Source organism: Triplophysa rosa, linkage group LG18 (assembly GCF_024868665.1).
Source record: "Triplophysa rosa linkage group LG18, Trosa_1v2, whole genome shotgun sequence".
Lineage (NCBI taxonomy): Eukaryota > Metazoa > Chordata > Actinopteri > Cypriniformes > Nemacheilidae > Triplophysa > Triplophysa rosa.
The window spans coordinates 9,952,739-9,977,334 of record NC_079907.1 but is presented as its reverse complement, the minus strand read 5'-3'; the positions used below and the strand labels follow the sequence as shown (position 1 = coordinate 9,977,334).

General features: G+C 40.3%; 1 protein-coding gene across 1 annotated transcript; it reads right to left on the bottom strand.

Moving 5' to 3' along the window:
* Positions 1–270: 270 nt before the first annotated feature.
* On the bottom strand, positions 271–13,996 carry bmpr1ab (bone morphogenetic protein receptor, type IAb). The gene is made up of 11 exons (XM_057357901.1): positions 13,791–13,996; positions 5,929–6,100; positions 5,723–5,825; positions 5,520–5,616; positions 5,305–5,401; positions 4,909–5,035; positions 4,310–4,502; positions 3,895–4,192; positions 3,631–3,806; positions 3,395–3,525; positions 271–3,148 (listed from the first exon to the last, which is right to left on the bottom strand). The coding sequence occupies exons 1-11, from the start codon at positions 13,870–13,872 to the stop codon at positions 3,023–3,025; spliced, it is 1,602 nt and encodes a 533-aa protein (XP_057213884.1). The 5' UTR covers positions 13,873–13,996; the 3' UTR covers positions 271–3,022.
* Between the last annotated feature and the right edge of the window lie 10,600 nt (positions 13,997–24,596).

The window sequence follows — 24,596 nt, the reverse complement described above, 5'->3', positions numbered from 1 at the left end:
GACTGGACTTTATCTCGTTCTGGTGACATTAGACTTTCAGAGGGGTCATTCATCGGCTGTGCTGAAGCGCAGTGGAGTTCCAGTGGCCTCCCTCACACAGGAACATGGGGGATTGGTGAGTCGAAGCATCCTGCTGGAGCTTCGACAAAGGGAGAGGGTTACGTTACAACTGATGCGTGGATCATTACGGAAAGCGCAGGTTGGAGATAACGCACTGTCCGGACTGTTGCTCTATACTACAGAGGACAAGGACGTGCTGTGAGATCCAGATTGAGATAAAGGGCGAAGTTACGTCAATATGAACATTTCAATGGTGCATCATTAACTGACATTTTGTAAAAATACATTCTTCTGTTATTAAAGATACCAAAATACTTTTGTATTAGATGATAGGCTATACTATGTTTTGTACTGAGAGAAACGTTTCAGGAGTGTGTGGAAGACCGTTTTGGAGTTGCAAATATACAATATCTGAACATTAAAGTGACAGTTCACCCAAACATGAAAACGTTCATCTTTTACTCACCATCACGTCATTCCAATCCTGTATGGCTTCCACTGTATGGACATAAGATCACTGAGAAAATCATCTTTTGTGTTCTGCAGTCATACAGGTTTTAAATAACACAAAGGTGTATAAATGACAGAATTTTTGTTTTTGGGTGAACTATCCCTTTAAAATGCCAAAACGTTCAGATTTTTGTGGTGTTTAAAGCTCAAATCATGGAAGCACAAATGATAAATGGTACCCATTCTGAGGACATTTTAGTTAGAAGTGTTGATTCTCTACCGGACATTCAAATAACCACATTGAATGCAAATGTTAATCACGAGAAAAACAACAGGATTGTGTACTAAAATAAGGTAATTTACTTAAAAATTGATACATTGGACAAATTCTGTGTATATAACAGCTTTTCTTGGTAAACATAAGGCACCTCTCCGAAAACCAGATATTGTGCACAACACAAAATAAAAGGTTCATATTATTCAGATCATAATACATTTCTTCTTTTACACAAAAACATCATTTAAGAATGAATCTAAACTGTTTAGAGATTAATTTAAAATGAGTCATCAAATGCAACTGGCATGGTTGTAATGGAAAGACTAGACTTGAGCTACAGCTCATAAAGTGAGAAAATGCAATCGGGATGAAGAGCTCTCTGTCTTCAATGCATGGAGCCAAATCAATGACCTACGGACATTTATTCATGAGATAATAGTACACACACAAAAACACAGTAGCGGATGTCTTGAATCTGCATTATTTATGTTTCTTAGACTAGACGTGTTTATAACTAGCACATAACTTGATTTTTCAATTGGAGGAACCTGTTTTTGCAGTTAAAACTGCATGTCTCACAAATGACAATGCATTTTCAATGGCATTTAACTTGTAACTAAGCTTAGTAAAAATGCTTTGAAAGTATTTTCATGTTTCATGTAAATTAATGATGAAGTAAAGGTACCTGCCCCGAGCTTTCAGTAAATCTCAGATATAGAGTCTGGGTGTACATATTAGAGGAACAAACGGTAGTCATGAGAAATAATTCCCACCCACGCTGATAGGACGTCAATAACTCAGTCATAAATATCTTGTTACCAACATTTGCAAGATTGAGCTGCTCTGTAAAAACATTGTGAATGTCAGATGCAAGTTATTAGTCCTGCATGTAAAGTTTTCTTACCACAATAATTCATACTATATAACATGATGTGAATAAATAGCACATGCATTTGCATTTATCTATTACATAAGACATTTATGACATTCTAAACCAAGAGTCACATGATTCCCAGCATTACATGAAAGGCAAAACTGGTTAAAAAAGAAAATTCAACCTGGCACTTATGAATCAAATGTGATATACAGAGGTTGTCTTTTGAATAAAATAAAAACAAAAGTTATGTGGCATGAGACCTGTAGGCATCCATCTGCACTGACATGCATGCGAAAAGCCAGATCAGATCTGCCATTCAGAATGATCAGTCACCATCCGTTAACTGAACGGATCTTTAATAGCTGCGTTGTTTGCATTCTGTGACATGTGGTATTTTACTTCTTCATGCCAGCGTTGCTGTTATAATCACTCCTGGGCAGAACTTCCTGTTCCATAACAGTGAACATACTGTACCTGCTCAACTAAAGCTTTCAACTGACAAACTTTATTGCTAGCATCCAATTTTGTATTTGAGCATCTGGTGCACTGATCTTCACAAAGCACGGCAGATTGAAGAATAATTGTTGGGACAGACAATTCAATTATGTAGTTAATGGGACATTTTTGTTTTATACGTATATATGTGATAATATGGGAAATACAGGACGTTAGCAATGCCATCTATCCAGGGCGTACCCTGCCTGGGCCAAGACGCTGGGGTAGGCTCCAGCCCTCCCGTGACCCTGAAGATGACAAGCCGGTTCGGTGATTGGATGGATGGAAATATCATTACATAGGATGCAATCTCTCAAAGTTTTGTCTGCAACATTGCACATGGTCCAAATGCAGAGTGCCAGTTTTGCAACGCTAGCTAGCATATGACTGGGGTGTGATCAAAATATCACCCAAATATGTGCACCTCCCAGTGAACCACAGAGGGGTCAGACCTCAGTCTTCTCCCAAATACTCCTGAAACGTGGCTCCGCTACCTCTCTCCAATGGCAAACAGTGCCATCATGTCTTATATCTCACATACAGACGTTTCCTTTACAACGGCTTTCATGGAAAGCACCATATGCTCATCGTTTCTCTCCCAATACATAAAAGAATGCCTGAGGAACAGAAGGATATTATTGGTGGAAACAGGGATGATGCGATGATTCCTTGGAAAGCAGGACAGGAGACAGAGTCCTTACTTCTTTGAGGATGCGTTATGGCACGTAGCGTCCAGCAGAGGGTGCTAAAGGACACTAAGAGCATAACAAAATGAGAAATCACAGTCAGGTAGGGAGGTAAATGTTCTGCTCAGCAGCGTCTCCCCTGGTCGGTTTAGGAACTGAGATTGGAGGGAGAACAGATCATATTTTGATATCCTGTGATTCAACCATCTTGGCGAGCGTTTTCTTGACTCGAAGAGCTGTGAGGCGAGAGGCTGGATTGTGGGCCCAGCACTCAGACATGAGTTTTAGCATGGCCCGTGAACACTGTGTGGACATAAAGGAAAGAGATTGATGTTTCTAGGATACATTTTTATCAACTATTAAATGCACTAATTCAAAGAGGTGATAGTTAGAGACTCCATGAAATTAAGACACTGAAGAATAATGGGTGTCCAATATGGGTGTCCAATAAAACTAGAATAATAAACTAGCAAAACTAAAAAAGCTCTTTACAATAAAACAATATGTTAACACATGAAAATAAGGTCTTCAAAAACAGTAACCCCTTACCTCATCACTGTTCCAGCGATTAGACACCACTGGTCGCAAGCCTTTCACGCACACAACCTCCCTCATGTCTTCATAGGACGGTTCTGAAGGTACCATGTCCCAATATGGTATCTGATACTCCTCAACAATACCTGCACACACACAAAAATGCCAGTATTAAAACAAGCACATCTTAAATTTACATAAAGATTCAGACATTTTTCAAATGCATACACACAGTAACTCCCACAACGTACCTCCTGTCACGCATCGCCGGCCCATCTCCCAAACAACGAGGCCGTAACTGTAAATATCGGCCATTAAGTACGCTTGGAACTGGTTCTTGTTCAGGGTCTGATCCAGGACCTCTGGTGCCATGTATCGCCTTGTACCCACCCTTGTACTCAGAGGAATGTCTACTTCATTGGTATCACTATAAAAAAATTAAATATTTTGTTACATTTTTAGCAAGCAATTGCATAATCTTTAAAGCTTTATAAAGATAAAAGATGAAAACATACCTGTTGTATTTCACAGCCAGGCCCAAATCAGCGATGCAGCAGGTCCCGTTCTTCTTTATGAGTATGTTTTTGCTCTTTAGGTCTCTGTGAGCGATGGCAGGCTTGCCCTGCGTGCCGTAGATCTCCGTGTGCAGGTGACACAGGCCGCATGCTGCCGAGTACGCCAGTCTCAGCAGAGCCTGTGTGTCCAGGGTGGTGTATTTCAGATAGTCGTAGAGAGATCCGTTTTCATGGTAGTCTGTGATGAGGAAGAGCTGAGTGAAGGCTCCTGTTCCCTTAATATCTGCAGCGATGAAGCCTGGGGAAGTCAGGAAGAGTAAGAGTGAATATTAAATAGACAGACAGGCAGTACTAAATCAATTCAGTTTTCTTAGAGATGTTAAAAAAGCTCAATGCACGACCCTACAGTACCTACCCAGTATGTTCTCATGTCTCATGAGCACAGTTTGGTAAATCTCCGTCTCTCTGAACCAACTGGCCTCCTCGCGGGTGAAAAACACTTTCACTGCCACTTTTTCTCCTCTCCAGCGGCCGAGCCACACCTCTCCATACCGCCCTTTTCCAATCTGACGTACCATCTGAATCTGTTTTGCTATAGTGCGCTGGACCTGTGAAGTGAGAGATTTGGACAATCATGTTTTATAGAGACTGAACACATAAGAATTTCTGATCAGTAAAATTCTTTGATTTTCCAAATTTTCCATGAACGCTGAAACGTTTTGGGAACTGATGTCATGGTGAAATGTTGGTGTTACATATCACAAAAGAGCCAGAATAAAGTTTGAGTGAGTTTGGCAGTGCGGTAGCAATTTGGCTAAATGCTAATATTGTAATGTCAACGTAAAATAAGAATAAAAGATTTCAGATAAAAAGGAAAGTAACAACATATGAGTATTCCTAAAACGTTTGCGGTCATAATTTTTTACAACAAACCCAGGCATTAAGAAAACCAAGTGAACTTTATGAATTTTTATGTTAGATGTAACAAAAGCATGTTCAGAAACAGTGCCTCACCAGCAGGGGGAGCCCTGAACCAGAGCCAGTGCTGGACTGACTAATGAGTTCTTTAATAGATTCTGTCTCAGGGATAAAGGCCTCATCCGGCTCCAGGTACCGTCTCCGTCCTGTCTGCAGCTTATACCTGTGCAAACCGACACACAGATCTTTAAGTCACCACAATATTCATCACAATATAACACATTACATTATCAGTCCAAAAAGGCTTTAGTCACTTATTAATAAGACCTACATATCGATGTATATAAGTAAACCAAAATAGGTGCCAAATTAACATGACTATCTAAAGTAGACGTGCATATGTCTGTGTGCTGGTTATTCATTAACAGTGTCTTAAATGCACCTTTTATTTATTTCAACAGCTGAACAAGTCTTTATTTAATAATGTCTCACCTGTAGTAACACACCACGGTTATGGTGACCAGAGTAAAGCAGCACACAATCACAGAGACTAGGAAGGCCAGCAAATGGGCATTCCACAAAGGGGGCTCTGAGACAATGAGAGAACACAGACACTTAAATGACCGAGGGATATAAACTATATACAGTACATACACAAAAGGGTGTATTATAAGGGCGTTGGATGGATAAACAGATGTGCCACTTACTCGGTACAACTGGTGGAAGTGTGGGCTGAAGATCTCGGTTACAAAAATCGGTGGAACAGCACTCGATGGTTCGTCTGGGCTGTGCATTCGGAGAGTCCTGGATAAAAATAACCACATGCTGCAGTTCATCACAACCGATTTAGATCAACAACATCCACTGTCATGCGCTTATAAGTTTCTGGACTTCTGTGTTCATGCATTACTTTGCACTGGAAGTGCGAGCCCTCGTATCTCATGCAGCCTGAGGTGAGGACAACTTCGCCGTTTTCGTCCTCCTCTATGATGGCAAAACACTGGCCGTTTGTCCTGTGTGGACACAAAAAGACCATTAAATCACAGTGTTCGTGAAGAGCTGAGCAGCTAGAGGAAGTTGCAGGTTTGCGCAGGTGTAACTTGTGTGTTCACTCACTCGCAGGTGTTGTTCGTCGCATCTTCAGGACAGTGGCCCGAGCAGTAGCAGCTAAGGAAACGTGCCGCGTCCTCGGGGGCCACTGTGGGTCCGTCGCCTGACTGTGATTTCTTTGGATCCGATCCAGGCTTGACACCAGTGCCGTGGAGCACGTAGTCGGGGTTTTGCCCACCTAGAAAGTTGGAATAGACATATTAATATGACTGTCTCTAGGATGCTTAAAACAAAGATTTAGAGTAATTAAAGTGACGATCGGGTGCGGGTCGGGTGCAGATATCTATATCAGAGAAAATTATACGTGCGGGCAGGTGGATATTTTATTTGAAGCAGCGGATGCGGGTGACATTTTAGCTCATCCGCGCATCTCTAGCGCATGGCAATGCATCCGAAAACAAACGAGGGGGATACAAGTGTAGCCGAGCAGGCACGTCTGAGCGTGCATATCAATGATTAATCCATGCAGAACAATGCCGACTCTTTATCCAATACGTTTTAAATAACATATGTGAAGTTTAATATGTGAAGCACCTCTTATGAAAAGTAACTATGGTTTTACTAGACTAAAAGTGTAGTAACCATATTTCTCATCCTACAGTATAACTAATGTTCCTGTAGTGAGACAATAGTAAATTTGTGGTCGCTATGATTTTTACTATAAATACAAAAGTAAAACCAAAATTGCGCTGTTTCTTCTCCATGCTAACACGTGCTGGTTAGTTGACTCGATTACTCCGAGTCGCCCTCTGTCATTTCAAAGAATAGCACAACGGCAGGCGCATCAACCACCTCGTCCGTTTGCGGTGCGGCAGGCGCGTGTATAAACAAAGCTTCAGAATGAGCTATTTCTATCTACATACACCACGTGTCACCTTACATGGAATTTACCATGTGGTTTCTACAGTAGCCCTAAATGGACGACATCTTAGTACAACGTCAGCTGCCGTAGTGCTTCGAAAGGGCCCCTCCCTTTTGAAGCACTACGGCAGCTGACGAAAGGGTGGAGTGAGCCGTTGGTTGCAATTCGCAACCTCACCACTATATGCCACTAAATTTCAAACACTGGACCTTTAAAATTAAGGACTTTACATGAGTACACATATATATATATATATATATATAGACGGTTTCATCTTAACAACATAAACAAATGTTACTGCGCATGCTTACTTTTGTGACCCCGAACTTACTTCCGGTACACATTCACAAACAACAGAGTGCCTGTTGATTATTTCCGATAACAATCAAAAGAAACCGAGAAGAACCGTTACTTGGCCAAACTTGACTCTCCAATATTTTTTATTTAGACTCCGATACCAAGCTCAACCGCTAGAAGACAATGTATCACACAGTTTCTTTAAATGTGACCAAACTACAGGACCCATTCAACAAATTGTTTATTGAATAAAATGAACATACAACAAAATTGTTTATTTAATACAATTATTATACAGTAAAATAATAATACAAACTAATATTAACATAAAATATAAATAGTTATATTATTAGACACTAGCCAAACACAAAAACCGGAAGTTAACTGGGGATCAGGTGCGCGTCCGATGAAACGGTCTAAACACACACATGCAGGATGCTTATCACAACAGCCAGCGAGTAAAACAGATAGACAACAGGGCTTGACATTAAGCATTGTCATGTGGTTGTCCTTCGGACAAGTAAATTTATCATTCACTTGTCCGAGTACAAAAATTACTTGTCCAAAGATAAAAAAAAATGATATTTAATTTGAATTATAATATAATATAATCAGTATAATTGTTTCGGATTTAGACTGGTCAAGTTTGCTTCTAAGCATTTTAACTAGTGTCCGCTTTGGCCGCCTGAATTTGGTTATAGGCCTACTCTCCGTGACTGCTATAAAACAAAGCCAAGCAGTAATTAGGGCCATATCATTTTTAGATTACCTAAATTTGTTTTAATATTTCTAAGTTCTGTGTTTTTCCTTTTTTACTATACAATAGTGGTATATTTGTGACCCTGGACAACAAAACCAGTCTTATGGGTCAATTTTTCGAAATTGAGATTTTTACATAATCTGAAAGCTGAATAAATAAACTTTCTATAGATATATGAGTTGTTAGAATAGGACAATGTCTGGCTGAGATACAACCGTTTAAAACTCTGGAATCTGAGAGCGCAAAAAAATAAAAATATTGAGAAAATTGCCTTTGAAGTTGTTAATCAGGGGCACTGTGGCAGACCATCCACTCACAAAAATAAAGTTTTTATATATTTAAGGTAGGAAATTTACAAAATATCTTCATGGAACATGATCTTTACTTAATATCCTAATGATTTTTGGCATAAAGAAATATCGATAATTTTGACCCACACAATGTATTTTTGTCTTTTACTAAAAATGTTCCTGTGCTACTTAACACTGGTTTTGTGATCCAGTGTCACATTTGTCCACATGAATTACTGTAGTATACTATAGTATTTACTATAGTAAACTGCAGTAAAATTCTTAGTATATTGTTTTTGAACTTTACTATAGTATACAGTGTTTATCAATTTACTACAAGGGCACTTCAATTTTCAATAGTACGCTACAGTATTTTTTGTCTGAGTGTTCAATTTAACGGGACTTATATTTTGACGGGTCTTTGGGAAGACGCTTGTTTGCAGATAGCTTGAGCTTCACTCAAACAGTAAAACGCTCATAAAATAAACCCTCAGAGCAACTCTGGAGATAAAGTTTATGTGTTCATATCCTCATACAGTGCAGACGCAGATAAATCCTCGACCATCACTCGTGTTGTATGTTAAATTGTGCACATAATTCACTCAGACACGCAGAACAGCCAGAGGACATTTAAATAACAGGATTCCGCATTTTGCGCTAGCCCCTACTGCCGCGTGGACTTAGTGCGGTGCGCCATTGATTATTGTCACACACAAACAAGCACAACCACGACAAACACGCAGCTCTGTCTAATGCATATATTCTTATTATACTACATAAATGTCGCGCTGATTTTTTTTCAAGTTACTTGTCCGGTCGGTACAAGTAAAATTCTCTCTCACTTGCCCATACAAAACATTCACTTGGCCCGGACAAGCGTTAATGTCGAGCCCTGGACAAGGATTAAAACTAAGACAAAAAAAGAAAGAGACATGGCGATTTCTCAACGCTGTAACCTGATCCGTCTGAGTGTGTTTGAGTGTTTGATGCAGACAGGCAGGGTGCCTACAGCCCCGAGCACAAAGACTCGTGTGTTGAGAATTGCTACGGGTGCTTCCTCTTAAAGCTCTACTGCTCGTTCTGCAGGTCCGGGCAGGCCTTCTGGAGGAATAAACTCCATAAGCCCGCAATAAAACAGGAATGCTGCCGTTTAGCGAAACACCACATTCCACGTCTAGGATCTCATTACGAGAGCTGTGCCTCCGATCTGTCCCGTGTCTGAGATTCCTTCAGGTCTGCCCTACATCTCTGTGACATTTAACATAAACATCAGACGGAGACGAGACGAGAGGTCTCTATTTTCAGACTCCTCTCAAGTGTTCAGAATAAAAGTCTAGATGGGCAGGTGCATAAAGGACAAACTCCATATAGTAGGCAGATCCTACCTGGTATCGGCACATTTATACAGCAGCGACACCTCTAGCCGTATCAGCTGGGGTGGAGACCACTAAACTGATATACAGCCTGATAACAAAGCAGCAAGGAGCCAAGAAGCTTTAAACCGCAAGAGATGATATAAGCCTCGGGAAAAACAAAGACTTTGCACGTGATGGAGAGGATTAAAAAGCTTGTTCTACGGTCTCAGACACACTAAATTGGTATACAATGTATATCCTAAATGCACTGAAGGTCGCTTTGGATAAAAATGTCAGGCAAATGCATAAATGTAAATGCAATGCATGTCACAAATCAGGTTCAGCCGTGTCAATCATATACTGTATACTGTAAATGTATTACAAGTTTTTAGCAGGTTTTCTAAGATTCACCCATCTGGACGCAATCTGAAATACAAAGAGTCTCACGCCAGGAACGAAAGCACGGCTCGCAATGCAGTTGCTATATTCAGTTATGTTGAGAGAAAATCTGGAACATGTGACAAAAACAAATAAGGTGTTACTCAACACTGAGTCAATTTGTGGCAGGACGCTTACACAAGAACTTGCCACGAAAGCTATGCTCGATGGCCCGAGGGTGAAATGGTGAGAAGTAGGATTACGAGAGAAAGTGAAAGAGCAGACTAGAAACACAAGAGATGGGATTACTGTGTGTAAATCTGAGGTTGAAGACCGGGTCGGCCGGCACGAGCTGAGAGACTAAGCTCCTGAACACCATCGAACTCTTGTCTATTTTTCTCTCTCACACACACACATACAGGATTTTCCCTCTCTACTGTAATTTATCATACAAGTCAGGCCGTTCCATTCATGCGCAGAGTTCCTGCGATATAAATCTTCTGTTTATGTGTCAGGATTCGGTTTTCTGCATTAGAGAAATGCGTGCTTGAAGCCGTCCCACGGCCCCCATTACGGGTGAAATGTAAAATACATGCCGAAAGCATTTGATCTTACATCTTTGATCACCTCAGAGTTTAGTCCAGGTGCCTTTGCTGTCAAACAGGGCCCGGCGCGATAATGGAGGTGGAAGCCGGTAACACAAACATCACGGACGAGAGACAGGGTAAAGAAAAACAGACGAAACCTTCTGCGAGTCCTCAGGTTTGTATCCCTCACAAAGCCCTGCTATTTCCCCTCTTAGCTCAGCGAGAGGCCTGTAAATTGCAGGAATGTGAACGACTTTGCCAGCACACGGGCTGCTTTTAAGAATCTTTAAGAAGGCAGGGAAATCTGTTATGATGTGTTGAGACCTACACGTCCTAACAGCTGAACAGATAAGAACGAGCAGAATTCCCTCAACCACAACAGTCCCGACACAAACAACCAAAGAACTCGGGAATGTTATCGGAACACATAAAACTGATTTCGAGCCAGGAGGGTTACTAAATCAGAGCAGATCTCTTCTGAAGAACCTCTCAGTGATTCATTGACAGTATGAAGCCACTAAATACATTTTCCCCTCTCAGTGTTTTTCCTTGGCTTGGGGAGACGGAGCTTCGGAGCCTCGCCGTGCTCCTACATGTGTGCTTGATTCTGGCTCGCCGTCACCGTGGAGTCTGAGGTCTGGCAGTACTCAGGCAGTAATGAGTCCTGCTGACCGCATTCTCCCAGCCTGTAGGCAGCTCAGCTTGGAGTCGAGCACCAGCCTCTTAAAGAGACAGTAGCGCCTGTTCTCTCTCAGCCTCCATTTTCCACACTTGTGGCCCAAACGCGACAGCTGTGCTCCACACCTGAAAGGCACTGCATACGGAGGCAGGAAAGTACATCCAATTCTAATGTTTACAGTTAAATTTATATTAACTTATGACTTTATTTTTACCATGAATGTCACAAAATATTTGCTTGGTTACTTGAATTGGTATTATATATTTTTAGCTTTAACGTCATCCTAGCTTAAAGGGATAGTTCACCTAAAAATGAAAATGCTGTCATCATTTACTCACCCTCTTGTCATTTCAAACTTGTACGACTTTGTCTTCTGCAGAACACAAAAGAAGATATTTTGAATAATGTTGGTAATAGAACAACAGTGGTACCCATTGACTTGCATTGGTTTTGTGTCCATACAATAGAAGTCAATGGGTACCGCAGTTGTTCCATTACCAACATTCTTCGAAATATCTTCTTTTGTGTTCTGCAGAAGAAATAAAGTCATACAGGTTTGAAATGACAAGAGGGTGAGAAAATGACGACAGACTTTTTATTTTTGGGTGAACTATCACTTTAATAATAAAAATGATCTCAGTCAGGCTTTCATCACATATAAAGTGCTGACTGTAAAGTCAATGACTGACAGGGCAGCAAGTTAGAAAACAGACACATATAAAAACAATATAAATAAAAACCACTTGAGAAGCCCCAGAAAAACATGTAAAGCCAAAAGTTTACGTATCACGCCAAACTTGGAGCTGTGTTTCATGCTTTAACTGTGATCTCCAGGTAAAAACATCTGGGCTTTGACCCTATTAAAATCAAGGGTAGAACAGGCACCCCTGAGTCACATTTGAAGGTGTAATGGGAGGCTGGTCATAAGGTGAGGAGAGAATATGGGCGCTCGGATCCTAAAAAAGATGTCGAGTTCACACCTTCATGAACGGGGCAGCTGCTTCGCATTGCTGCCTGCTACAAAAGTGTCAGCAAAATTACATGCAAGTTGCTCACTCTGTAAATGTATGTTTAAATCTAAATAATATCATTTACGTCTTTGAAACAAAAGTACATGCTTTAAAACATAAAAAGAAACAAGAGTAAAAATGAAAACATCTCAGTCCTCGTGTGTCCTCTCTGTTGTAGCTGTTATTTCTACAGCGCTACAGTAAGACTTAACAGAAAATGATGCAATGATCCAGCCGAGTCTCAACGAGGGCGTTTGGATCACAAGCCTATAATCAAGACGCTAGTTTTCAGTGTCAAGCTTTACAGTGCCTGAAGAAGAAACGTAGGGGAGTAAATAAAAACACCAAAATCCTCCAGACGTCCTCCTATCAAAATATACTGCTGGGTACCCATTAGAAATAACATGTGAATCATATATCCTTGAAGGACGAGTACATATGAAAGCAGAGTAGCAGACATGCATTTCATTAATACACCAATTATTCAAAACGTCGTGTTGCCTTCTGACAGCCTAGGCAACAAAGAAACTGAACAATGTGGCTGTAGGGTGCAATCTAGCAGGAACAGCTTGAGCTTTAAGTGGCCATTAACCTGAACCTGCCATTATTATTTATTTACTTTCATCTATTTCATAACCATCATTATAATTATTGCATGTTCCTGGACGGGGGCTCCCATTTCAGGGCGAAATCTTCCAGCACGTAATAATCCTCCACTATTTGAAGACCAGCTTGTTAAAACCCAAATGAAGGGAACATGTGGAAAACAACGGCCTGCCTGACACAGACCAATAAAGTTGGCTGCCTTTATGAAAGTTACCATCTAATGGGCTCGGAGACACCTCTAGAGCCAAGCGCCCAACAGCAAGCTGTAAAAGTGAGAGTTGAGAACGCCTTTAACAGCCCCCTGCCAAACACATGCTCACAAGCATGCACATATGTCAGTGTATAAGAGCTCGATATAGTCTTTTATTCCAATGCTTTAAAACCTGCGGTCTACGAAAACAAGGAAACACAGTCACGCACAACGACAGCGGCCCTCCTACTCAGACAGTAATGATTATTTCCGGGCGGCTGTGCGCATTTAGTCAGATACCTGACAGCCAGCGCAATACAGGAAACTGTTAAAGTGTCAGGGAAACTCAGAGCACCAACAATAGACTCAATAAGCTTCCTGTAGTAGGGCTTGGGCGAGCCGCCCAGTGTGGTGTAGGATGGGAAATGAGGGCAGCGATAAAGAGTCGCGGTAGCAATATTGTCAAAACGGCCTTACAGGTTCTGACCCAAATCACAACCCATTCACATATTAACTAAATGCTAAAACATCTTAGCAATGTCAGTAATATAAAGTTAACTCACAGAGGAGAAAACGAAACAAACTTGTGGTGAGTAACTTTGATAGAAAGATAGTGCATCTGTATTTCCTGCACTAACTTTGGAGCAAACATTTACATAACTGGAATTTAACGTTGCATAAACACTGCAATTGTGTTTTTGCAGCATGTGTTTTTGTGTGTGCTTGTACATCACTCAGTATTTTGTACCTAATTTAGTTATTATATTTCAGCCTACTTGGTTTTCATTGGTATCAAGTAACTAGGACCTTGTACTGCCAGGTTTCTTAGCTACGAGGCCAAAGCTCAACCTCACCTTCTTGAGGAAAAATTCCACCAAGTTCATTTATTAGCAGGGAATTGAAAACCAGCGTTAGACGTGTTGAATGATGTGACATTTATCAAAGAAACTTGCAGCCATATGCATTCTGTGTCCGGCGGTGACCTGACCAACAAAAGAGAAACAAAAACACGCTCAACAACATTTATGTGTGGTTTAACTCATCTCATTCTTTCGTCACTGAGTCTCTCTTAGTTTTTAACAGAAACCTTTGCAATGGCCGAGGGTAGTTATTCTTCGTCTAAAAAGCTCTGGTTGGCTTTTACGAGTGTAAAAATTGCTGCCACTGCCCATTTCTTCTTTTGTTCCTGGGTGGGGAGGTAAACGGCAGCAGAAGAATATATTTAAAGAGGTTTGCCTTGCTAAACATGCAGACAGTGACCATCCCAACTACTATAAAGATAAAAGTGAGTCCAATTACAGTGAACAAAAACAACTTCTGTGATTTCATAAAAACAACACTAAAACCTATTTCAAAGTTCAAGAACATGCATAAAATGCATGATGTAAAATGCAGTCCCACACCATGTGACACAATTGTTTATTTTAGTATGCAATATTTCAAGCTTGACTCTATATGGAAGTAATAAACTTGTGACTTTTTTTAACTTTGAGGTTAGGTACATCTTAATAGCTTTCGATCTATTTCTTCTAGCTAGATAGTCATACTTCTCAATCTTGAGAGAAGGAAAAGCTCTCTCCCATGGCCTTCCTGTTGCTAAAAATAGGCAGCGTTTATGACTTATCAAATATCATTTCTAAAAATAGAGAGACAATTTGGCAGAACTAAACAGAATCAGTGGGAAACTAACACACTCGAGTCAAAAGTAAACAAAGCATCTACTGTTTTCAAGCAACATGGGTGGACCATGACAAAATTGCTGAGTGTTGTTTCATAGCCTGGAAAACTTGTTGATCGCATAAAATATGATGTAATAAACTACATAATATGTCGACTCACAGCTTTTTATAATAAAACAGTTCACCTAGTGTCCCAATTTCTAAATACTTGTTGAAAGCTGAAGTGGCAACTAAAATCTGTATTGTCAACACTCAGCATCAAGTCTCTTCACCACACAATTCCCCACATTAACATATCAGTGTAAACCCCTGAAGGAAAAACAGCATTCACTTAAAACACAAATGTACTCCCCCCTTGGCCTCGACATTCAAACAACACCCTTCCTCCCCTTAACACACCAACACAATTTCAAACCAATTGACTGATCACCAGCCTATTGTTTCTCTGCATAGTCAAATGTGAAGCCAACGGTCTATTCACACCTCAACACCAAGATGTGTATTCTCACATTACAATCACAGAAAGCTCTGCCGAGCGGATGAATGGCCGACCTGATGTGTGCATAAATGCCACACTGCTGTCTCTGATGGAGGCCATTACATTCTTATACAGCGTATCATGAGAAAAAAATTTTTTTCCTCCAGCCTGCATTCACCTAAAATGGAAACAACCCCTTCATTACTACCGACCCACGAAGAGAAGATCAGAAAGGCATTGAATCAATAAAATGAAATTTAATTTGCCTGGATATCCTAGCAGGGGGAGTTTGTTTGCTAATGCATCTCAAATGTGAACAGACAGATTCCACTTCCCGGGCCTGATGGGAATTTAAAGAAAGATCATTACTCGTGCTGTGTTTCTGAAGGCCACCATCCATTAAAACAGGCAGCTTCTGCAAACACTTGGTATCATCCAAATACGGGTAAATCGGTTCTCATACGGCCTCAATCTGCTTTGTATTATAAATACTGCTATTCTGCATCCAGTTGAAAGAAAACAGACGACCCTTCCAGGCATCTTCAGTTTTTGCTTCCCTCCAAACAAAACAAAAACACATTTTTGTTTGCTACGGTGGTTTGTGATAGAAAACAGTCACTCTGCGTCAAACAGGCTGATACTGCCAAGCGTCCTTTTGGTCCACTGAGGGGGAACCAATGGTCAAATGTAGACACTTTAGAATAAAGCAACAGACTTACCCTCGACCTGCAGGGAGAGGAGGACACCAGCTCCTAAAATGGAGAGGAAGAAGACAGAGTTGCTCTTCATCCTGTTGGACGAGATGCAGCAATGCGTGGCTGTCGTGTCGTGCTCTGTTGCGAGTGGCCGATCGTCTTTCAGGGCAACTGGATTGAGAAAAATTGTGAACGCAGAACGAAGTTTCAATAACTCTTTACAGCTTCCTCTTGCTTAAGCCCCTGTAATGAAGAGAAAGACAGTTATTAAATGTTGTAAATCCATCATCCCGGTGTATTACTTGCTTCTCTTGCGGAAATAACAAAAAGCAAATAACAAAAACAAAGCAACCTTAATACAGAGGACCATGGTGGTTTTCATATTCCTCTCCGAATTAATCTCTGAATCCATTTTATAGGGCTGTGCAAAAATATCGATACATGTAACTATCGCAATATTTTTTTTCCGATAGTGTATCGATAGTGATACCTCTACTATCGATAATTTTTTTTAAATCATGTCATATACATACGGCCATAAGTAAGTGGAAGCGAGCATGGTGAAAAATATAAGAACACTTGGAGCTCTCAGAGCTGATGTGTAATAAGTAATGAGTTATATAAAATAATGCTGTTTGTAGGCTTCGCAAGTCATGAAACAAGTCACTTGGCTACTGCAGTGCATTAGACAGAAAGTTTATTAAGAAAAGTAACAATGACATTTATTGTGCTTTCACGGATGTGACACCAGCGCATTTACAGCACGGATGAACCAGGGGTTTTATTCTGCCCATGTTCATTGTTTTAACTGTAATGCACCACAACAGCTAAGTGACTTGCGTGAGCCACCTTATTCCCCTGTGCTACCCACTTGAGGGGCGCAATCCACAGTTTGAGAACCCAAACCTCTGATCTAAAGGTCCATGCATCGCACATCATGGCCACTCTGCAGAGGTAAGGGATGTTTTTACATTTATCCTTACAGAAAACACCCGGTGGTGCACAGCAAATATATATATATTTTCTAGCTCTACTTTTTACATTTTCTATTTAAAGTATTGCAATATATCGCAAATGTGTATCGTAACTAAATACACAGCAATATATTGTATCGTGACCCATCTATCTTGATATGTATCGTATTGGGAGGCACTTGCCAATACACAGCCCTACCATTTTAGCACCAAGACACAATGAGCCTGACCCCGGTCCATAACTGTGGAATGACGGCTCTTGAATCATGAAACCAGCTTAAGTAGTGTCCCATTCAAGCGGCCGATGTTGGGTTCTGTCCAGCATTAATAACATAATGTGTCTGCTCTCTCATAGCTCCTTCTTGTCTCCATGCAATTAGTGGCTCCTAGTGGCTCCGCGGGGCCGGGGGCCTGAATTAACAGCCGCGGAGAGGGGGTCAGTGTCTGTCACTTTTCATTTGGCCAAGAGGGACAAAGAGGGCCGACCTGCGACCTACTTTTCACATTTCCCTGACTCTTGGGTAATGAGAAAACAATGGCAGGGCTCCTGTGGATCATGAGGACCGCTTAAGACTAGTGTTGTTTTTGGTGGCCTGTTTTAATTTAAGTTTTAGTCTAGTTTTTGTGTCAAGCTGTCATTTTAGTTTTTATTAGTTTTAGTTACGTTCATACTCTTTTTAGTCTAGTCAAGTTTCAGTCGACTAAAAGTCTGAGCATTTTAGTCTTATTTTAGTCAGAATTATCCATGACTATTTTCGTCTAGTTTTAGTCGACGAAAACTGATGACATTTTAGTCTAGTTTTAGTTAATGAAAATTGTATTTTAGTCTCTTTTTAGTAATGCAATTCTATTTAACCCAGTCAATATAGTATAAGTACCTAGTAGTATAGACGAAACCAAAATTTTATTTTAGCCAAACCCATTTCAAACAAGGTTATCTTATTATATTATTGTTACCTTATAGACTCAGAATACATCCATTCCAGACACGGAAGACGTCTGATTTGAATTTAAGGCCATTGGTAGGGGTGGGAATCTCTAGGCACAACACGATGCGATTCGATTACGATTCAGAGGGCTGCGATGCAATGATTAAACGATTCTCGATGCATCTTTTTCCTATACAAATTTTATTTTTCTTGCTGTGTGACTATTAAAATCAAAGTATTTGTCATAACCCAGACCGATTTTACTTCCAATATCCTTTATTAATAAAACAAATGGAAGTGATTTTGCAAGTCAACTGGAAGGTTACATTTGCCAGCATTGCAAAGAACCAACAGGAAAAGAGTGACTATCCTCAGTGCCCTGTAGTAGCATACAGAATGCAGTACATTAATGCAGACTTTTTTGCACATACCACTGCAGCTAGAGAGGTTTAAAGTTATTATAGTTCACTAAAGTATTTTTTTGTATTTTTTTTTGTGTTCAATTTAACGTGACTTTTATTTTGACGGGTGTTTGGGAAGACGCTTGAGTTTTTGTGTTTGCCGATAGCTTCACTCAAGCAGTAAACGTTCATAAAATAAACCCTCAGAGCAACTCTGGAGATGAAGTTCATGTGTTCATATCCTCATACAGTACAGACGCAGATAAATCCTCGACCATCACTCGTGTTGTATGTTAAACTGTGCACATAATTCATTCAGACACGCAGAACAGCCAGATGACATTTAAATAACAGGATTCCGCTGCGCATCTAGGTTAAAGCATCAGACGAAATAACGTTATAACATTTCGTCTCGTCTCGTTTTGGTCAACGAAAATGAAGAGACATTTTAGCATAGTTTTTATTTTGTAAACCACATTTAGTCTCGTTTTTATTCGTCAACAATATTGCATTATACATTTAATTATAGTCATCGTCACATGACCAGCATTTACGTTGCGTCTCGTCTCGTCTTCCTCATGTGATAAAGGTTCGTTGACGACCATATTTCGTCATAATTTTCGTTGACGAAAGCAACACTACTTAAGACAGGCCGGATAGCCACATGACCATGGAGGAAAGGATAGAGAGATATGACTGCAACAGGTTTCACTGACTCAACCACAGAAAACTTACAAGACAATACACCACAGTGCGACTTTTACTGGCAACACAATTAACATTATGTTCACACTGGCTTTTCTTACTGGTAACTGAGGAACAATAATAAAATGTAACATGGAAGTGTAACTCTAGTAGTTACAACAGTTTATGTATTGAATATTGAAGAAAAATGTAATAACTTGCCAAATAATGTGATAATAAACAATATCAAAATCAATTCAAACCATATTCAAATTTATTTAAACTCTGACAATGTTATAAACGTGTTTAACATTCTTTCTGATCATTGATGATCTCCCACACATTAGACATAGTCTCTTCATCAACCTAAAGCTTGGACTACAGAAAACATTTAGAATTTGCAAAATAATTTTTGCAAACCATAGTTATATGCAAATTGCGATATGCACATTTGCAATATTTAGACCATTTCTATATATCGTGCCCTATTTTACTCCCTGTTTTTTTGCCCTTGGTTTAAGTAGACCTTTTGAGAAATTTATGGTCGATAATAACATGCCAGTACTAGTCAGTGAGGAAACGGCCTGAGGACAGGAAGTGCACTGAAAGATGAACAACTCTGACACATACAATTCCATTTGTGAGCAACACCACCTCCAACACAAAGTCACACCACAATACACAAAACCACACAAAATTCAACAAAGACTAACAGAAAACAAAAGGGGAAAAAAATTGAAAATTGATCTTGTTCAAATTACAAAGATCAACAAAGAAAGATTGCGTTAGCATCAAGGCCATTCACCGGCATGAATCACTACAGCAGATGGACTACAAATAAATCAAAAAGATTTCACCAGGCTGTAAGATAAATGGCACAATTTCTAGCTTCACTCTGCATTCTTTCATAGGAAAGCTCTTCATTAATTTACTTTGAAAGGATGAAAGACCAGAGGGATAGGAGAAATGGGTAAAAAGTAGAGGAACTAAAGCCACCATATAGAATGACCACACCTTATAGCAAATCACTGAGGCATGCCATGTGGTTTCTGGGAAGGCATTCCCCCAATCGTCAATCATATGATGCTTGAAAGGGGAAGTCACTCTGGAGACAGAAATCTGAGGAAGAACAGAGCAAGCTGTGTCACTAGTTTCCCACAGATAATGCTGCATTGACAGGGCCTTTGAATATCTTTGTTTGTTCAGGTAAGTCCGTGTAATAGAAAAGGATAACCGCAAGACGCCAAACATCCCCTTTCAGATGGGTTTTTGGAAAGGCAGGTGAGATTAACAACCAGAGGGATCACTTTAGTTATCCTGCTAAGTCTGTGGTTGTGATTGATGTATGTGCTTGCTGAATAAACAAGCACAAAAACCACTGTACACGAAATCTTACAATTCCAACCGTAGACAAAAACTGAGGGCAATGCAAAAACAACTTGAATTTCAATATAATCTTTATATAAGAAGTGTCATGAGTACGACTATAAATGAATTGATGCTCATAATGAATTTAACATTTTTCCATAGTCTTGCTCATCACAACATACAATGGATTTAACCACAGTTCACCATATATCTCAGATGTAGTGAACGTGGTATGTGGATATGTGTGCTGGCATGCGTTTCCCTGGCCCCTCCTGGGGGCCCCTCCTTGAAGGCAGCCTAGCGCCTCGCCTGCCTCTCGAGTCACGCCGGCCAGCAGGGAGAGCAGACTTCCTGGCTCCATTCGCATTGTTTGCTTGGCTGCTTCTGAGGCTCATCCAAGGCTGAATTACCATAAGAATACTGAAACGTTCCTGTAGAGCAATCCCCTTGCAAACCTCCTGCTGCACTTCTTCTCTGTACTCCACCGCTCTCTCTCAGCCCTCATCTATCTATCATTCCCCGCTGGTCTCGGCTCTTTCAAAATCTCCGTCATGCTCTTCTACCGGCAAAGCTCTCATATAGCCTGCCTTTGGGCTCTCTCCCTCACACACACATCTGCAACCCGTTTTCGGTTTGTATCTGCGGCTTATCAAATGTCTGAACAACCCTCAAGAGACACAGAACACGCTAATGGAAATATGACTGGGCTTACTGGGAAATCAAGACGTGAATATAGACGTGCTATCAAAGAACTGGAGGGATCTTATTTTCAGCACGAGAAAAGAATGTAGGTGGATAAAAACAAATCTTTCTGCGGGGATGAATACAAAAGTAAAATTACGTTGTAACATGCAGAAAGTTCAAAGGAAGGAAAGCGAGGGCGGAGGTAGTTTTGTTGAAACAGACGCTGTATCCAGACAGTGTGGGTTCAAGAACACTGATGGTGGCAAGTATAGTCAACAGAGGTCTCCTTCAATCACCCATGTGGAGTTGAAGTCTTTACTTCATTCTAGCCCGATTTCACAGACAAGGCTCAAGGCTAGTCCCAGACTAAGATGCAGGTTTGAGCAGTCTTAACTGAAAATAACTCGCCCTAAAACATGTTAAAACATCTTAAAATATGTCGATATGCTATTGTTTTGTCTCAAGATGCACACCAGTAATGTTTTTACTAGGGCATTTTTATAAAAGTAACTTAGATTTACTAATCTAACTAAGGGTTAGTCCTTGCTTAAGCTAAGCCCCGTCTGTGAAACCGGGCCTCAGTTTATTACTGAGGGTCTAGAAGAGTCAGACATATTTCTGTATTGATGTTCTTGGTCCACATACATCACCAGACAAAATATTTTATGTAAATTGTATTTTATTTAAATAGTGCTGAAAGAGCACATTTATTTCCAGCCAAAATTTTTACTTCATTTTTGGTTTAACTTTTTGTATTTTAATGATGATGTTTTCAAATGATCTGTAAAAGTATATTCTAATTCTGCTATAGTATTTTAAAATAGTAAATGTATTGATGCATTTGAGTTTACACAATATGCATCTAGTATTTTCCTTCTTTATAGGACGGGAAAGTCCAACTCCCATCGATCCAAATGTCTAGACGAGCACCAGACTGCAAGCTGTGCTGGGACGTACCGTAGCCCTCTCTGGAGTCAGTCTATGCATAACATTTCCTCACATTTTTCTAAAAGTAAAGCCCAAAATATACCTTGTTTATTACTCGCCTATATACGCACAGGTGTGTGTTTAAGCCTTCGAAAGTATATCATTTGTTTGACCGCTTACAGGGACAAACACCCCCGACACATAAGCAGTACAAAAGCTAGCCAATGTGCAAGCAACTCAAGCACTAGGCTGCGCATGTCCACTGCACGGTGGTGACAATATTTATGTTGCACACTTTACACACAAACTTCACATATTAGGTGTTGTGTTAATGGTGGCACACATACTGCTGTAAACACTATTTTGACTTTTAAGCACTGAGTGGATCCTGGGAAACTTGCACACAGACTGCGGCGGGTTCACAAGACGAAAAGAATCATCCTGGTCTGTAATTACAACACAGAGCTGAAAATAAGGCTTTGTTTGAGCAGATGCACACACTCCTGCACATTCCATAGCCAAATGTAGCCTAGATCTCCACAAAGGGCCTCGCACGTCACCTAGGCATATGTTTGGGAGGTCCATTTCTGGACAGCACACCACATTCTAGTCACAGACAGGCTGTGCTGGAAATACAGAAAATGGGCATGTAGTGTACATAACTTCTGCATGGTTTTGTATTGAATGTAGCTTTACCAGTTTTTGCAGGACCAGTTGGGCAGCAATTTGGCATTCTAATATTTTATTCTATTGTTCAATTACCAATGTTAATATCTGGAGCAGTTCCTCAGCCTTGCTCCTAAAGCACACCAACGGTACACATTTAGGATGTCTTCATTTTCTGACACACCCATATCAGGTTTTGAAGAACTGTACCAATGAGCTGATGCGTTGAATCAGGTGGTGTTTGATTAGGAAGACATCCAAAATGCATACTATTGGTGTGTCTTTAGGAAGAAAGTTGTTAAACTGGTCTGAAGAGCATGGCCGATATAATGCTGATTATATTGCGTGACACAATTTGATAATGGAAAATGAGGCATACAAAATTTGTTGAAATTAAGCAAACACCCATTTTATACAATCATATTACTGTTATTTTAATATATTTAAAAGCCTCTATAGGAAAAACGGCAAAAGCTGCTGTCATTCTGTGTCTTAAGGAGTGTTCACGGGCTAAATGAACTATTTGAGCGAGTAAACAACATACAAAGTCAATGCAAAGACGTGAATAGACGCGAATTAACGCTGGGTGGATACAGAGAACACTCAATGTTGGCTTCACATTTTATTCGCACAGAACTGTTATGGTTTGACAGTTAGGATCACATTCTCTACCATTCAGTGTCAACCAGTTTACCTCTCTATCACTTTTTACTCAAAAAGTCGAGCCAAGTTTCCTAATCTAGACATTTTTTGAGCATGGATTCCAGCCTGACAGATCACAGACCGCAGCGTAGAGTAAGCCACTCTGTCAATGCCTTCTGAATCCAAAATCCATATTACTAAGTGCTCTGTCCCTCTGTGTATAGAAACACATGTCATCTAGCTGACAATTGAGTGTGACATTGCCCCCTTTCCCCCAAAACACTAAGTGCAAATTGTTATGAGCTGAAGGACGTTGCCCTGAAAAGCAAAGCAAGAAACTGCACTTCATGCGGGTCTCTCCAATATCTGCAATTCTCTAGGCATAGCATTTAATGGCTGCGGCAAGAGGCTCCTCTGTTACAAACAGATCGTTTTCACACTCTGCAGAGCTCGTGTTGCCAGAATGTCTGTTTCACTGTTTTTGCACTAGCCCTCAAATCAAGATGTCTACCACGAGGTGTTTAAAAAGCATGCTATTTTTCTTTCTTATCTGTACAGATTGAGAAAACATACTGTTGCACAGTTGGGGATCTGTTTTCTTATCACTGTGGGGTGGTGGTTGTTTTTCCCAATGAAATTGTCTGGTTCCAGGATTTGTGCTGCTCTCCTTCAAGAGGCATCAGGACATGACATTACAAAGAAAAGGAAGGGGTGAATTTTCCATTACTTGTTCACAAATTCCACAGGGGAGGCACGATAAAGAGTTTTTATCATCAATGGCAAGCATTCTTCCTGTAGAGTTGGATTGGGAATTGTGCATGTGGCTTTAAATCGCACTCCAAAATGTTGAATGGCAGAATTTACTTTTAGCAGATATAAGCATCAACTCTTCTGTGAAAACAAACCAAAAACATCGATGAGTCATCCTGCACTACAAACATTTGTCCAATTAAATGCCCTATAGAATTCGAATGTCCCTCCCCAATTCCCACTGCAACCAATCAAATAGCAAGCAGCAAATCATGGTTTATTGTGTGATAACTGTCCGTTATTAAAATGAAGAACAAGCCCTTCTCCCCATTCGACATGAAATATGTCATAATGAAGAATGCACACAAAAAATTGACTGCCTCTTTAAAATACCTTCATCGTATTCCTATTTTACACCGATGCCTTGAATCAATATGCATTCCAGAATTAACCAATGTCAAAGCTCAAATGAAATGTCTCCACCACAAAGTAAATAGGCCAATCTGTTAAACTACTAAAAATGTGTCATTTTACAACTTTCCCCTGATTTTGCCTAATTAGAGCAGCAGGAAGAGTAGTAGAAGGCTTCGTGTCTTAAGTGAAGCCATAAGAACAAAGCATGACATCTGGAAACTTTGATCCTAGATCCAACAGTGACGACAAGAAACTCATTACAAGCACTGCCTCCATGACCTTATGTTTAGAAATGATGATAGATGCTGATAGATCCTGATGATAGAAAAAAGGAGTGGACTATTTAGAGATTGTGCCAATGTGAGCAGA

What these genes read in the sequence shown, in the direction of transcription:
- bmpr1ab (XM_057357901.1), bottom strand. Translation starts at nt 13,872, where the DNA reads ATGTCACATCATTCAACACGTCTAACGCTGGTTTTCAATTCCCTGCTA. An exon ending in GCTCGCACTTCCAGTGCAAA is followed by an intron (nt 5,617 to 5,722) that starts GTAATGCATGAA and finishes ATTTTTATCCAG; the next exon opens with GACTCTCCGAATGCACAGCC. An exon ending in GAGACATGAGAACATACTGG is followed by an intron (nt 4,193 to 4,309) that starts GTAGGTACTGTA and finishes TGACTTCCCCAG; the next exon opens with GCTTCATCGCTGCAGATATT.